Consider the following 15,696-nt stretch of genomic DNA (forward strand, 5'->3'; position numbering starts at 1 on the left):
CCTACTGCAATTTACATAATCTACATTACACTTTTTTTTTTTTCTTCTTTCGCCAAATGGCCGATCAATAAGCAGTCAATTCTTTCTATGTATTAGGAATGTCATGCTGAAGTTACAAAGCCTATAATCCTACCTTGGTTACGATTTGCAACACCAAGAGATGAAGCATTTGCTCGATCTGTGTAAAAATGGGAAAGGTTATATATTACACTGGGTTGTCATATAATTCATGCTGTGATGTAGTTAAAGGACGGGGACAGCATGCATAGATTCTAGTTTTTTACAGTAATGACTTGACCTGGCTCGATTTATCTCAGAATTATTGAAAACGTCCTCTCATATATTTGGAGTAATGTAGAAGAGTGTGCATGCAGCTTAGATGAATTTTCCACAAGACAAAAGGCAGAGACGTGTATGTATGGTGGCTGCTGTTGTTATTTAGTGTGCGGAGTCACCTTCAGGCATCAACATGCATAAGGATGCGTGGCTGGCAACCACGCCTTCACAAAAAAAAAAAAAAAAAAAAAAAAGGTTTTATTTTCTTTGGCTTGGGGCAAATATCTGTCTGTGTGCTTAGAGCAAATATTCTAGTGTGGAAAGGAGAAATCATTCTCTGTCGTGCTGTTACACTGGCCACACATGCAGGCCTCCTGCAGTAGTTGATGAACTATTAAGTCACAACAAATGAATATACAAATAAATGTTTTAGAACAGTTACAAAATATAGACTTAATATTTCTGAACCATTTTGCAAACTATGTTGCAGAGTTTTAACAGTTTCTTCCTACAATAAATATTAGAAATGGCCTGCCTTAAAATCAATTTCCATTCATTTCTATACAAGATGAAAGCCAAAAATGTCTTTCAAACTAGTTTATAATAAAATTCAACACACAATTTTTCAAGCTTTGTTGTAATGAAGAACTGCTCATTGATTTAGTGCCATTTGGAAATAAATAAAGATTGTTTTCCGTTTGTTTTCCAGAATGGCAAGAAGCTATAAAACAGGACAGCATGGCATGCAAAACAATTAGCAAGAGTGAGAAATATAAATGATTTGTAGTAACTTGGCTAAACAATAAAATTTGGATGTAGTCTCCGAAATTTTGTTTGTGAGATACAAAAAATAGACCGGTTTGAAATGCAGTTTATTTTATTTCTTGAATTTCTTAAGAACAATTGTCACGATTAGAAATGCACTGGAGAAAAGTAAGGTTTCCTGTCACCATGCATTGCTTGACTGCAATATGATTGAATGTCTTGTTAGGATGGATTTCCTTTTTCATTGTGAAAAACATGCTGATCAATGGTAATGGAAATGTACAGCACAATTTGTCACACCAACATCATCAGTCAAACAAGAGTTAGTCATGACTGAGGGAGGAAACCATTAGTCGGCATGCCAATTAAAAAGCTTGATCAACTTACGCACTGGTCCGTGATTACTGGGAATACCTGCGGAAAGAGCAGAGAAATCACGTTTTATCAAAGCACTGACTCATTCCTGAAACTGACGTCATGACTTTGTGTGGGGAAAATTTATTTGACTGTGTTGATTGCCCAGCAACACTTATCCAATTGGTCTCCACTGTTTCCGCTGATTAGCAGCAGTAATGGCTCGGCAGAGAACCAGACCACTGCACTGGTCCAACACCCTCCTTCTTCTGATGATAATACCAGGTCTGCCAAAATGTCAACACAATCAAAACTCTAAATATGGAAAAAAAAAAAATACTATCATCTGTGTTTTCATTCGTGCCTGGAATAAACAGGTTGTATTCCTTGTCTGTTCACTACTGGTCGTTTTTCTGTACCGTCTTTGAGTCTTAAAGTCAAAGAGGCAACTGTAACTGCAAAAAAAAGTGTTGTGATGGACTTGGATATTCGTGTGTTTGGGATCTCAAGTAGAAAACTGATATGAAGCCAACCAAAGAAATTGAAGAGTAGCAAAAGTATATATTCATGTCAAAAATTGTAACACAATTGGACTACAAGAAATCTCACATATCTGTAAATTAAAGACAATAGACTGAAAGGAAAAGTAAAACATAGATTTCCAAGCATTGATTCAGCCAGCAGCCTCTGTCTGCATGTGTTGTCGGTGTCTGGCTGCGGATCCACTGTCTTTGTGTGATGTTAATGTCATCAGCAGGCGAATCCTACCCTGCAATTAGTGCAATTTCTGATCCCTTTCACAAGCTTTATCACTTTGTCTCCAGTGATTACATTCCGCTGTTTTTTTTTTATAAAATATTGTTTGCACCCATTCATCACTTCATTACCCGTCGGGGGCCGTTGCACAACAACTGTTGGCAAGCGCACGAAACACGCAGCAGCAGGAAAAGTGCAGATTTAAACTCCAATTGGCCAGAGAGCGAGCAGGCCGCAATTTCTAACCAACAGTTGTTCTATGTGAGAAATGGAGGGCAAACAATGTTGCCCTTTGAAGCCCAAATACATTCTACAGTCTGATCAAACCCTCAGCCACAACGCCTCTTAACCTGTGAACCTGCTTTGGAACACAAGATGAGTTGACGCTCCCTGCGAAGTGGACTGTCAACATAATTTTTGAAGTGATTCCTCTTCGGCTCGGCAGGCAACCTCCTGATATTTCTCCTCCCTTTTTGGGGGAAAAATCTGGGATTTGAATCACTCTCAGTTACTCTCTGCAGCTGACAGCTTTGAGCCCATAGCAACACCGGGCTCCATTTTGGGCTCTAATTTATGAGATGAAGGGTCACGTATGTCCATATATCTGCATGTACTGGGATTTGAATATGTAATAGACCCTGTCCTGTTCCTACCTGCGAGATAAATGACTTCCATGATTAAAGAGGAAGACTTGATGACAGATGAAAGCTATTAAACCATAATTACATTTTGCACTTTCAGCATATTTGTCTTAATATGAGGCCAGTATGTTTAATATCCTCATAGGAAATATGAGCTTCACATAATAGATAAAGGCATGTTATGGGACCCAAGCTTTACTTATGAGAGAAATAAGAATAATTCAAGACAAAAGTGTGCTCGTTCAACACCTGGGGGACCAATAACGTTACGTCACTTCCATGTGCAACATTATTACATTTTATGCCACTGCCAAACAACTGCTAATATTGCCTTTGATATGGCTAGACCTTGGTTTCATCAGTTCAGTGCAGATGCGGCCAACTGTTGGATTTTTTAATAATGGCCTGTCAATCTGACAGCGAGCACCACATTGCAGGGAGACTCATAACGCAGCAGAGGTACGGGGGTAAATCCAGCAATATCGCCTTAGAGTTCACAAACGCTTCCACAAACAGACTCCCACACAAAATCAAACGTGTTGCATGTGCATCCACGTGCACACACACCCACGCAGCCTTTGCGCACATACATGCGTTTATAACATATACAACACATATATTCACACAAAATGACAGGTTAATACTCCAATTCTTCAGCAACAGATAGCCCTAAGACGAGCAAGAAAAGCTGCGTTACCTCACACATTTTCCAACACAAAAACAGTGGATCAATAGCAATATCATATCTCTGTAAAAATCTAATCTAAGCACCATATCTGAGAATTCTAGTCAGGCAATCAAACCGAGCATCTGAAAAACCTGTCGTCAATCCCAGCAGACTGCCACCATGAGAGTATCTGACTGCAAAGCTGAATCAGTGTGAATGGGAAGGGGGGTGGGACCAGAGGGCTAGATCTTCCACCATCTGGCCTCGCCTGGCCGTCTACCACCACATCCCTGAGTGGCTGTATTAGATTTATTGAGGCAATGAGCCCCCTGCCTCAGGCATGGGATTTGATAAATGTGACTCAACTCCCGTCCAAGATTATAATGGGGATAATGCAAAAGAGCACCTTCTGCCTCAGAGATACCATATTCACTTGTCACGGAGTTGAGATAGCAATACCAAATTCAATGTTAAAGCAGGAGCGCTGGTTTACGTTCATTTAGTACTGTGTGAATAAAACATCAGACAGTTGACCAGTGAATTTCCGAAATTTCCAAAAACAAGCAGGCAGGAGCACACATGTGCAACAAGTCCTTATGTCTACATAACAATAAAAGGTCATTTGTCCGTGATTCATAACTGTTAAAATTCCTTGTTGGGGTTTTACAAAACTGCCTCGGTTTACCACTTTTTTTTAAAGCCTTTGATAGAAACTTGCAACTTCATTACAGCTGCATTTTCACTGCTGAAGATTGTCCGATATGATGTGACCTACAAGCCCTCTTATACAAGGGTGGATCAATAAGTTCCAAGACTGCTACTGTTGTGCGCGCATGCTGAACAGGACCGCGACATGCACAGAGCAGGAGGAAGATGTAACCCTAATGAGTAAGTGGTACAAATTTCGTCATTTGATCAAAATCGGCACCAGAGTTACGCATGTTTTAGTGAACGCTCTCTGTCTCTGTGGACATGAGCGGAGGGCGCAAATTTGAGTCAAACTCAGGAAATCGTCAACGGAGACCCTAAAAATGCTTCAGGAAGCCTGTGGCAATGAGGCAATGAGCCTGGAGAGGGGTTTTGAGGGACATTTGCGTTTCCGAGAGGCGAAACGTCACTGTCCAAAACGTGCATCAGGTCAGGCGCTAATACCTGGCAGGTTTTCTGTGACATTCGTGGGGTTGTGAACCGTGAATTTGCTACCCGGGGTCAGACTGTCAACAACGAGTTCTACTGTGACGTTCTGAGGCATCGGAAGAAAAACATTCAGTGCAAATGACCTGAACAATTGCACTTGGGTTCTCCAACATGACAATGTGCCGGCTCACAAGTGTCTCGGTCACAACAGAACGGTCGTTGCTCCCACTTCTACACGCCGGATTTGGCTCCCTGCGACTGCTTTCTGTTTTCAACAACTTGTCACAAACTTTGATGTGTGCTCTTTGCTAAAGTTTAAGGTGCGTAAAACACCGCAGACGCACGCGGACCACTGCGCACAACAGCATATGTAACTCGTTGGCTGATTCTGATAAAGAGACAAAATTTGTACCACTTACTAATCAGAGTTACACCTTCTACCTGCACCGTGCAACAGCAGCAGTCTTGGATCTTATTGATCCACCCTGGTACAGTAGGTATTTTGCTAAGTCTACCATCCATAAAATCAAAACAGGATCTGGAAGAGAGGCATCCTGGAGGCAAAGGGATGAATTGAAAAAAAGGTAGAAAAATCAAGGTTAAAGAGGGAGAAAAAAAAGGTATGATGTTTCATTATTGCAGGCGTCATCAGATATCAGTGAAACCAGTAACAAGACTGGAAATGATTTTTTTTTCAGAAGCCATCGATAACACTTTGTAAATCATCTGCATGGCAAGTCCTTATCAACAGAGCATTAAAAACACTCGTGTACTTACATATATTTGCAGTTCCTTTGGGTATAGGGAGGTAGGAGCCCACACTCCAGGCTCTTCCGTGGTAGTGCCTCTTACAGCGGCTGCAGTCTGGCCCTGTGGTGTTGTGTTCACACTCACAGCCCAACTTCCCCTTGTCAAACACACAGCTGTTGGCATGCAGGTTGCACTTGCACCTGAGACAGAAGGATAACAACAAAAGACAGAGAAATAGGCATCATTCTGCAACCCATTGAGTCAACAGCTCCTGGAGGAAACACACAAAGTCCGCCCTTGTAGCAAAGTTTTTTTGTGCCTTTCAAATTATTTTAACAGGGGTAAATTGAAATCCTGGTGAGTTATCTGACTCGGATCGTTCCTCCACAAAGCTTCATTATGCTCTCCTTTTAAAAAAAAACAAGGGCTCATTTGTTGCTGCCCCTGCTGAGAGAACAACGATGCAAGTAAGGTCACTTTTGCCACTCCGAGAGCTAAATGAAAGGCACTCTGTAAGATTCATTAATTGAGCACAAAACAGGGATCTGATGGAGATGATAGAGTAAAAAGAAGCTGCGTAGCTTCAGAATTCTCTTTTTTATTTCTCTTCAAAGTTACTCTGTTATTTGGCATTGGTTCCTTCAGGCAGGAAACCGTACCAGTTGGCGGCGCTGGTTTATTCAACCGAACTGCGGCGGAGCTGACAGATGCTCCTGAAGGGAAAAGAGAGAAGGCTTGATGGCTTTCAACACTCAACTAAAGCCCTTTTGACCACATGGAACAAGCGCTCTTCCAAGCTCACGAGAAAAAAGAACAAATTGGTTGCAGTTTGAGTCTCTAACGTGAATGAGCGGAGAATGAATTGCATGTACTCAGAATATAACCTTTTTCATTCCAGCGACAGTTGTGTTTACTCCCAGTGAAGAGATCTACCACTGGTAGAACAGGCTGTTTGTTGTCATATGAGATATTATGGTTTCATATTCCATTTGTATTCCAAATATAAATCACTGTATTTGATTTTACTCCCAAGAGGGTAAAAGGTTACAACGAGTGACCTCAGCTTCTTGCAAGGTGCTGTGTGTGTGTGTGTGTGTGTGTGTGTGGGGGGGGGGGTTGATGCAGAAACAGTTGAGAAGGAGACCATCGAGTGGATCTGACACACTAGACCTCCCCAGAGGTTCGGGCGGCTCATGGTTTCACATCGTGCCTATGTTTGTTTTTACAAAGTGCTTCCGAGGGAAGATTTCTCCCATTTGAGACCGAGGAGCCGGGTATCTGTTGTCCACAATCGCTGGTGAACATGAGACAGAGAAATGACAGCGCCAGTCAGCAATACATCCATTCTAATTGACTTCCTGGCCTTACTTTGACATCTCACATTAATGACAGATAACTGCGGCAAACAAGGAGAAACTAGAGCCTGTTCTGTACTGCTGATAAGCAGCTCTAGAAAGTCAGAGAATAAAGTCTAAAGAAGATTTCTCCTACTTTGAGTACAAATACACTGGGGGCTCTTTTTTAATGATCTAATGTACACGACCTAAAGAACATGGCACAAGAGCATTAAGGGTGTGTCCCAATCCTCTTTTGCTAATTTAACGCCATATAATCTGAGCTCAAAGTAAGGCACATCATTTAAACGGGTGCTACTTTGTGCCCATAATTAAGGTGTGTTTTTGGCATAACATTAAATTAACCAATCAGAGTGTCACTTCTCATTCCCTTCAAGCGCCAGGTGTGTTTGCACGCAGCAGCAACCAACAGTGACGTCACCCGTTGGTTTGTGAACTGCCATTATGTAGCTTTGCCTTCGAAGTTTGCCGAGTTGCCATTTTGCTAGAATGGAATGATTTGGAGCAAGAAGTGACCATATTTGGACGAGCTATGAGTGGCCCACCGATATCGGAAAGCTGACTAAACCAAAGGCCTGTCAATCGAACAGACACGCCCCCCTCTCCCCCCAAAACACAGTTTTCTGTGGCGTAATTTGTAATTAATGACAGACTACCAGAAAACTAATTAGGAGTGACTTAAGCAAATGACACCAAAATGACTGTTGGAAAAACATTTTTGACTTTGTATTTCATGAGAGAAGTTGCATTTGAGTCTATTAAACTGGAGACTTTTGGAGCCAACATAGCAGCACCCGGTGGTATTGCAGTTTGAGGCACTTCCGCCTTGGCCTCATTTTTCCTACCTAAAAGCTACACCTTTTATATACAGTCTATGTTCTGCACAGCAGACTGCTACTCTGATGGCGGATTTTCCAAGTAGGAGGAAAGAACGCTTCGTTGAGGGTACGATAGAGCCCTTTATTTTAATTGCACTATTTAGTGTTTATACACCTATAAAATGATTGAACTGTTGACGAAGACAATTTTTCATAAATCTTTCAAATAGATTGTGTGATATACAGTTTAATTATACCAAACGTATGCACTTGCAAATCCGTTGTAAATTGAAATTAGGGTTTAAAATAGTTAATGATTTCACAAGGAAACATTGTGGCTCGTTTGAATAGAGTAGAGCCCAAGGTATCTCTCTGAAAGCTGGCCCTTCACCTGCAAGCTTTGAGGCTGGAACCAATCAGCTCCCAGGAACACATTCACAAAAGACCCATTCAATCTGAGTTGTGGCATAAAGGAAGTAAAAAGGATTTCTGAAGGAGCATTGAAATCAATATGACAGTCGTGAAACTTTTACACACCGATTCTGATCCTAACTTTAAAAAAAAAAAAAAAAAAAAAAAATTATAGCACCTCTCACGAGAAGATTTAGACACGTTTGAATGAACACAATGGCCATAAAACTGATTCAAACCTCCTGTGCTCATGCAGAAATTGCACTACATTGCTGCCAGAAAAGATGAATTGTCATTTTCAATGAGATGAATTTACACAGCAACAAAAGTTGATAAGGACGACATTAAAGTTGATAAAGCTAAAGTTGAAAATAACTCCTAAATGCTATCTATAACCACTCCCTTCCTATATCCCATCCCATCCTCAGGTTAAGTGCTGTCTCACAATATTAGCAGCCATAATGGATGAGACCGAAAACTGGCCCACATTCACAGCAACTAAATACTAGTGCCTCTTACCACGCATTCCCCATAGTCCTTAACTTTTTAATCAATTAAAGTCCCTGCTCCTTAAAATTAATGACTGGGTGTAGCTCTTCTGCCGTGCAGACAGCAGCAGCTCCCCGAACTCAAGAGCAATGAGATTTGACCTTCCACTTAATTAAAAAACAGCAAAATCTGGATCATCAGGCCTTATCGGTGCGGCGAGCAGGCTGATAGAGTGGAGGATGTGGACTCAGGGGAGCTCTGGGATGTGATGCTTTTGCCGTTGGCACTGTCATATTGAAATCAGAGAGGTTTTCTGTAACCGGTTCCTGTCACAAGAGGGAAGAGATTCCTGGTATGTGCAGACTTTTGAACCAACACCATTACAAAGACACATTTCATGAAGTTTTAATGACTTTTTTCCCCCCATGTACAGCCCAACAGCAATTGGTATTATTCATTATCCAAACAAGTGACCCACCCTTCAGGAGACACTAGGGATCATCCAGCCCCACTGTCCTTCCCATAAACTGCATTTATTCAGCCAGGGGAAAAAAATGTGCTCTTAGACACAATGAAATGAATGCTGTTTTTGCTGTATGAGAAAAGACTGTTTATGAAAAAAAATGGATGTAGCCTCGGTGATGTCACCCATAAGTGCCCTGAAAAGCAGTTTCTAAACTTAGCTGTGGGTGGCTCTGGCCGTCCCCATCTTGGCATTGCCTGACTCAGCATTCCTCCCTGCTAATCCAAAAATGGGCAAAGACTAGGCGCGTGGAAAGAGCTGAGGCAGAACCAATTAAGACGGCACCCACCTGTCACTCAAAGCAGCCACGTCCTTAATTATGCGGGACTTTAAGCCTTAATACAATGTAAATAGATGAATTTTATTTAAAAAAAAAAAGTCCCCCCCCGCCACAGTTGTACAGTTGTCACAAACAGGAAAGTTAGTCATAGAGGCCAAAACCTTTTGTTGCACTGAGCTGTCAACATTTTATGTTGTTTTGTGTTTGGCATTGTTTCTGCCGAACAACTGAGCATTCTAACACGGGGGTCTCTTGTCCTTTAGTTCTCTGTGTGGAAAGTCTAACTACATACACTGCAACTTATCAACTAACTACCAACTGCTTTAAATGGTTCTCTTTTTTTTAAAAATATATATATATGAATAAGCCTCCAGTCCAGTCTGCTGCAGATGGTGCCCACTGAAAGACTGAGTTTCCATAACTTGCATGACGTGCCAGTAAGAGTTCAGCAGCAGTGAAAACCTTTCTAAAGGAAGCTGATATTGTGTCTTTCAGACTCTTTCATTCTTTCTCGCCTGCTTGAAGTTTCCTTGCCATTACAGAAAATCAATCAATCATTCAATCAACTTCAATCTTAAAAATTTTCAAAAGTAAACATACATAGAATTTTAGTGATCTGTACTTTTTGTCAGATGTTGGGCGCTGACTCAGTTAGTACCCGGAGACAGATCTCTGATTTATTCTGTTGAGCCATTTTTCTCACCTGAGATGATAAAAAAATTATGATTTTATACAGCTGGTGTCTTTTATTATTCCTCAAATTCATTTTCCACTCTGATTTCTGTGTACAAATCTGGGCGGCACTTAGGTGCAGACGTTAGCACTGTTCTGCCTCACAGCAAGAAGGTTCTAGGTAAATTCATCTGGGGCTTTTCTGTGTGGAGTTCGCATGAGCTGCCAGTGTCCGTGGGGGTTTTCTCCGGGTGCTCCGGTCCCCCCCATGCCCAAAACCTATAGAATACATACTTTTTTTTTACCACGACTGATGTGTGTGCCAAGTTTCAGGAGTTGTTTTAGGCCTCAAAAATTCCCTTTTTTTGTAATAATAATAATTCCTTGCATTATAATAGGACCTTTCCACCACTTGATGTTGGGGACTTTAAAATTGAAATGTATCATTTTTATCAATCAATTATTATTCATCAATTTGAAAAATCCAACCCTTGGTGCCCAGTCTAATTATCATGAACATTTAGTTATAAATCACCTTCTTTAATCCTCACACTGAAAAAATACATCATGATGTTCTGTATCCGACTCATGCTGCATCTGGCGAACAATGGAGATACTGGTCTATATTATGACCAAATTGCAGCCTGTGGATGCTACAAATGTAAAAATAAACTAATCTGTACAGTGAAGTAAAGTGAGATTTGGGTCTAGTTTGTGTTGATATTCTGGATCAGACAGCAGCAGTGCCCTTTGTCTTCTCCTCTGGCTGCTGCTTAACCTTGGCTTCTCCTAGCTGCTTGGCACTGTGTTGACGGGCTCGCTATGTCTAACACAGCTTTTCTTCCTTGTGACAGCTCCGAGCATCACTGATTCAAGACAAGAGAGGAGCACAGAACTCATTAAATAAAAAGCCTAAGCCTTTTTTTTTGCAACTATCGAGTTGAAATTTTCTGTGTTCTTAAAGAAAAATAATCTCATGCCATTTATTATTTAAGTTTTTCTTGACATAAAATATTGCAATTGGATGTGGTAAGACAAGAAACTCCCAAAAAATATATTTTTAAATTTAAAAAGAAACCCAAAACAAAAAAAGAAGCTTGGCTGAGGTGGAAAAGTTGATCATTTAGAACAAACAGACAATGAATACAGTACAATGAAAATAGACTTCATCTTTACAATCATACATGAAGCATGTGGCTTAAACACCAAAGATGAGACTGTAAAGTATCTCTGCTTAATACATAAAATAAACATACAATATTTCAATCTTGTTTTCCACCTGGTTTCAAGGTTTGACTGGCACTCATTATTATGTAATCTTTTTACGTTTGTCTGAAATTGTTTAACGGCACTCGACTGGAAAATTAGAGCAGCAGAATGCTTGCAAGTGTGATGGAGAATTTTCTATTGCCAGTTTCAGTTCAAATTTGTGTAACAATAACTTGGAAAGCTGTCGAGCTATGGCTTACTGCTACTACTACTGCTACTAAATCTCTGCTCTGAAAAAGTTCTCCAGGTGCATTGAATTTGGTGACCTTTTACAAATCCCAACATAGCTATGCTAATTTAGGTCCAGTCAATCAACTGAAAACAGCTGTGTGGGTGTGCAGCAACTGATGTTCATAATTATGGGCTTTAAAGAAGAATACAATTATTGAATGATCTTGTTCTGATTTTAAGTTTAAATAAAAATGTTTTCACATCTTTGTTATATAAAAGCATTGTTCTAACAGTGTGTAACAATTGCTGACTAACATGCTGACTATACGGTATGTGCCTTGTGTGTCATGTGGTTCGACAGGGGTTCTTTTGCTGCGTTCGAATTGGATCGTATTTAACGTGCACATGAGAAGATTCAATGTGGTGGACGTTTATGGAAATGACGAAGGCAATGAAGACTCAGTTTTAGTTGGAAGCTAGTAAATTCTCATTTTAGTCATGCAGAGTTTCTTTTCATAACTTGGATAATAGCCAACATCTGAGGAAAACTTTGATCTTCCCAACGGCCTCATCTTTTCCCTCTGTGACTTTGCATTTCCTTCATTGCGTTACCCGCCTGTTAGCTTGCTAAATTGTTAGCCCCATGGGGCTTCTAGACGCCGTCCATGTTGCCGGTTTTTTTTATGACTTGGCCACTTGAACGCCAAGCATACGGTGCACACTCCCATGTTGTAGCCACAAACTAACGAAGTTCCATTTGAACGCAGCAATTGTCTTTGGGGGAAAACGATGTAATTGCACCTGTAGGGTATAAATGCTGAAGCTTCCACAGAGCAAGGCCATACACGAAGGTTGGGCTGGTAGTAAGATGTTTGCCTGTCTGTTTGTCTCCACTGCTATGAAGATAATATGAATTACATATTATCTACCTTTGGGAAAAAACACAAAATGTTTTCTAAAATGAAAATGCATCCGTTGTCAAAAACCTGCAAATGTTAATGTCGACACTACTTTCTGAAAAATGTCTAAAATGTCTCCACAGTATCTCCGAATGGAAAGCCTTTTCATTCTTTTTTCATTAGAGATTTAACCCATGGCCGCCGCTCGGACTGATAAGACTGAGCAAACCAGTCTCCCTCAGCTTTATATCTCACCTGTTCCCTCACTCAAGTCACTCATGGTCAGAAGCTGTAATGTGCCTCCATGCTGTATAAATACATACTGAGGCTTCCTGAAAGTTTCCTCGACAAGACACATGGAGAGCCTCACATATTCTAACCAGTGATAGCTATGACAGATATGGAGAGATCAAGGCTGATAAGGGAAACTTTGGCCTTGCTGGAAGTTTCTAGAATGTCAATTTTGTTTCCTGGACAACCCCGAATAACCTGCCAAGACCTTACAGGGAGACAGAGGCTGTTTGATGTCTTTTGTATGAAAGGAAATAACATTGTGATACATGTGAGCTACAGGAATACCAAAATGGAAGAATTTAATTTAAAACTAGGACTGTCAGCTGCCATTGCATTCACTAGAAGTGGGATTCTGTCCCTTACCGCGCTGTCATTCAGTAAAACAAGCTTCAAGGCAGTTCCAATCTACTATAGGAAAAAAATGGTTTGTTTCTGCCTGAGAACAATACTGCTAAGGTATGGACAAGTCCTCCAACCCACACGACCATGTAGGCAGTTGTTCCTACCCTAACAAAAAGCAAAGGGAGCTAAACTAATCCCCTTTGTTTGTGTTTTTGTGTGTGTGTCCGCACAGAGGGAACTTAGCACCTTCTAAGTTCCTTTTATTTAGTTTTGTGCGTTTTTTGCTCCTACCCCAGAGGAGCTACTTTCCCAGTTACAACAGGAACTGTGGTGATGTAAGTGTACGGTGATTGGTCGAACATGTGAGCCAATGGAGCACAGGCAACTGCCATTTTTTAAAACTCAATGACAACTACAGCTACAATCGAAGCCCTATACACAACAGCTAAGGAAAGACATAACAATTGCAGCCCATGTGACATAGAATTGGACTGACGATGACGGTCTTATTGATCCTGTACGCGTTGGAGGAGATACAGCAGGATTTCTGAATCATCGAAAATAATTATTAAAATCTTCGCAAGCATTTCTGCCCAACTTGTTGCGTTAGGAGGACACCACACCACGAAGCAGTGCCGTGAATTTTCAATGTTATTTTGAGGGTTCCAGTGTGTTTACACTTTTGGAATAAACAAAATTATGAATGTAAAATCAAATATCATGTGATTGCATGATCATAATGATGGTATACGTGTAAACATTTCCCTAATTTGATGTGTTTGGGGTTCATAACATCGAATTGAATACTGTACCTAAACTTAAAGTGAGTGCATCCAGGCTATTTTAGAAAACTCTATCACACACAGCTGCTTGGATAGGGGAAAGAAAAGTCTCCTAGGTCAACAACAAGAATCTGAGCAGGAACAAAGCAAATCCAGCTCACATAATGAGCTTGACAGCACTTCTTTACATTGACTCCTTTCACATTTCAGGTAGCATTGACGTTTTTTCCTGAGGAGAGGAGAGAAACACAGTCACCTCATTACAGCAGCCTGTGTCACCGTGAAATTGAAGAGTCCGATTAGGCTTGTTTTCATCGCTCTGCGCTGTGGCCAATTTTGTCATTCTTCGTGGTGTAATGTAATACATATCAAGCAAATTGTTTGTATCCCCCATCGGAAATATAAGGTACCCCCGCCAGGGCTCCCCAAATTGTTGGAGAAATATTAGGAATGGATCACAAGTTAATTCCCCCTGCTCCAATTTTCTGCCGAGGTGAAATGAAATGTGAATTTGCATGGCTTGGGCCACTGCCCCTGAAAGCCTGTGATTTGTTTCAATGACAGGGCCTATTATTGAGGTTGTGCATTGATGTAGGCATACAGTATGGTAATGTCTACCCCCCTAATCCCACCTCAGTCCTCATGGTGGAGGGTTGTATCATTCATGATGTGATGTAAGCGGCTGAGACAAGGAGGAAGCCTTGAAGAAATCGGCAAGGGGAAGATTTATTAATATGGAAATCAGAGGATGTCTGCATGCTCTACAGTGTATGTGTGTGTGTGTGAGCATGGGAGCATGCATGTGTTGCTTTCTGCTTGCAGTCACCTACAGTATCAAGAGTGGAAGTACAAATAAGACAGAAATATTTTCAGAAAAGTAGTTCGAACACTTGGAAGGGGGGGGAAACAAACTTTGCATCTGCAACTGTAGAAAAAAACCCTCACATAAACCCCCACACACATGTATACAACACTCAGACTCAGGGAGCCACAACAACCTTGTCTGTTCCATTACTGGAAAAGCTTGATCATACACTGAATGTAGCAAAAGGACATGCTGATGATTTTACTATTCATGCCTACTGCCCCTCCAGAGACAGCTTATGTTGATGTACTTTCTCTGGCACCCATATATTATTTACAAAGAAAGGCTAGGCCTTAATGAGTACTAATTAAACACTGGAGACTGGGAGATGACTGGCAGAAAACATCGCAGCATGTGACAGACATCTGGTGGAAGATAAGTGAGCAGGCGTCGGCAGAGTGGGAGCGAACCTTACGGTGGAAGCGGAGTAATGCTGGGGTTGTGTGAACCTGCACTTGAACCTGACTTTCAAACTCTGTCAATCAAGCTGGCTACAGCTGTCATGGTTCACAGGGCACAGGCTTAGAGGATTGGAAGTGTATGTGTGTATATGTGTTTGTGTGTGTGTGCCTGTGTGTGTACTTAGCGTATGTGAGAAACTGGAAAAGAGGCAGTCAGTTTGTGTGTATACAATTTGCGTTAGCTTGTGTAGTTATGTGAAGGGCAAGTTTGCAATATAGCCGTTTACAGTGGCAACGAGACAGATTGGCTTTGTGTTTACTTTGACTTTCTGCCATTTCAATCTCTTCCCAACTCGTAAATTTTTCTCAACTGCTAATTGATGGACAGTGTAAGTCAACCATTTAGTCGGATCTTCATCCAACAGAACCACCAGGACGTTTTATACTGGCCAACAAAAATTCCACTTATATTCAGTCATGTGTAGAAAGTGGCCACTGCAATTATTGTGATCATTTAAAAAAAACAAAAAAAATGACAGAGATTCAGTTTTTTAAAAATTCACCTTTCATATTTTACAGAATGAAGTTTTTTGATTCCCACATTCCCATAAAATCGACTTTGTCCAAAATGATGCTAGTTAACTATTTACATGTCTCAGCAATTTTATATTTTACCTAAGGCTCAATGTAGCTCAAGATGTCCGGTTACAATGTCCTTTTTTCAATTTTTTTTAAAAATAATCTGTAGAGGTAAAAGATTGCTCAAAGCTCTTTACTGT

At 40.8% G+C, this 15,696-nt stretch overlaps 1 protein-coding gene across 3 annotated transcripts in view; it reads right to left on the minus strand.

The window, feature by feature from the left end:
- LOC138617426 (netrin-G1-like) overlaps positions 1 to 15,696 on the minus strand; it is a 64,304-nt gene that overhangs the window by 9,347 nt on the left and 39,261 nt on the right. For 2 of the 3 annotated variants that reach the window (XM_069692458.1, XM_069692457.1), the window contains exons 4-6: positions 5,374 to 5,546; positions 1,429 to 1,455; positions 134 to 178 (exon numbers count right to left, since the gene is read on the minus strand). In XM_069692458.1, coding sequence (XP_069548559.1) covers positions 134 to 178; positions 1,429 to 1,455; positions 5,374 to 5,546 — 245 coding nt within the window. The remainder of the gene's footprint in view (positions 1 to 133; positions 179 to 1,428; positions 1,456 to 5,373; positions 5,547 to 15,696) is intronic. The other variant, XM_069692459.1, reaches the window with a different exon arrangement.

Source organism: Brachyistius frenatus, unplaced genomic scaffold (genome assembly GCF_029030835.1).
Source record: "Brachyistius frenatus isolate BFR_SWC_R1_liver_20210118 unplaced genomic scaffold, ASM2903083v1 Contig_12, whole genome shotgun sequence".
NCBI classification, from domain to species: Eukaryota; Metazoa; Chordata; class Actinopteri; family Embiotocidae; genus Brachyistius; species Brachyistius frenatus.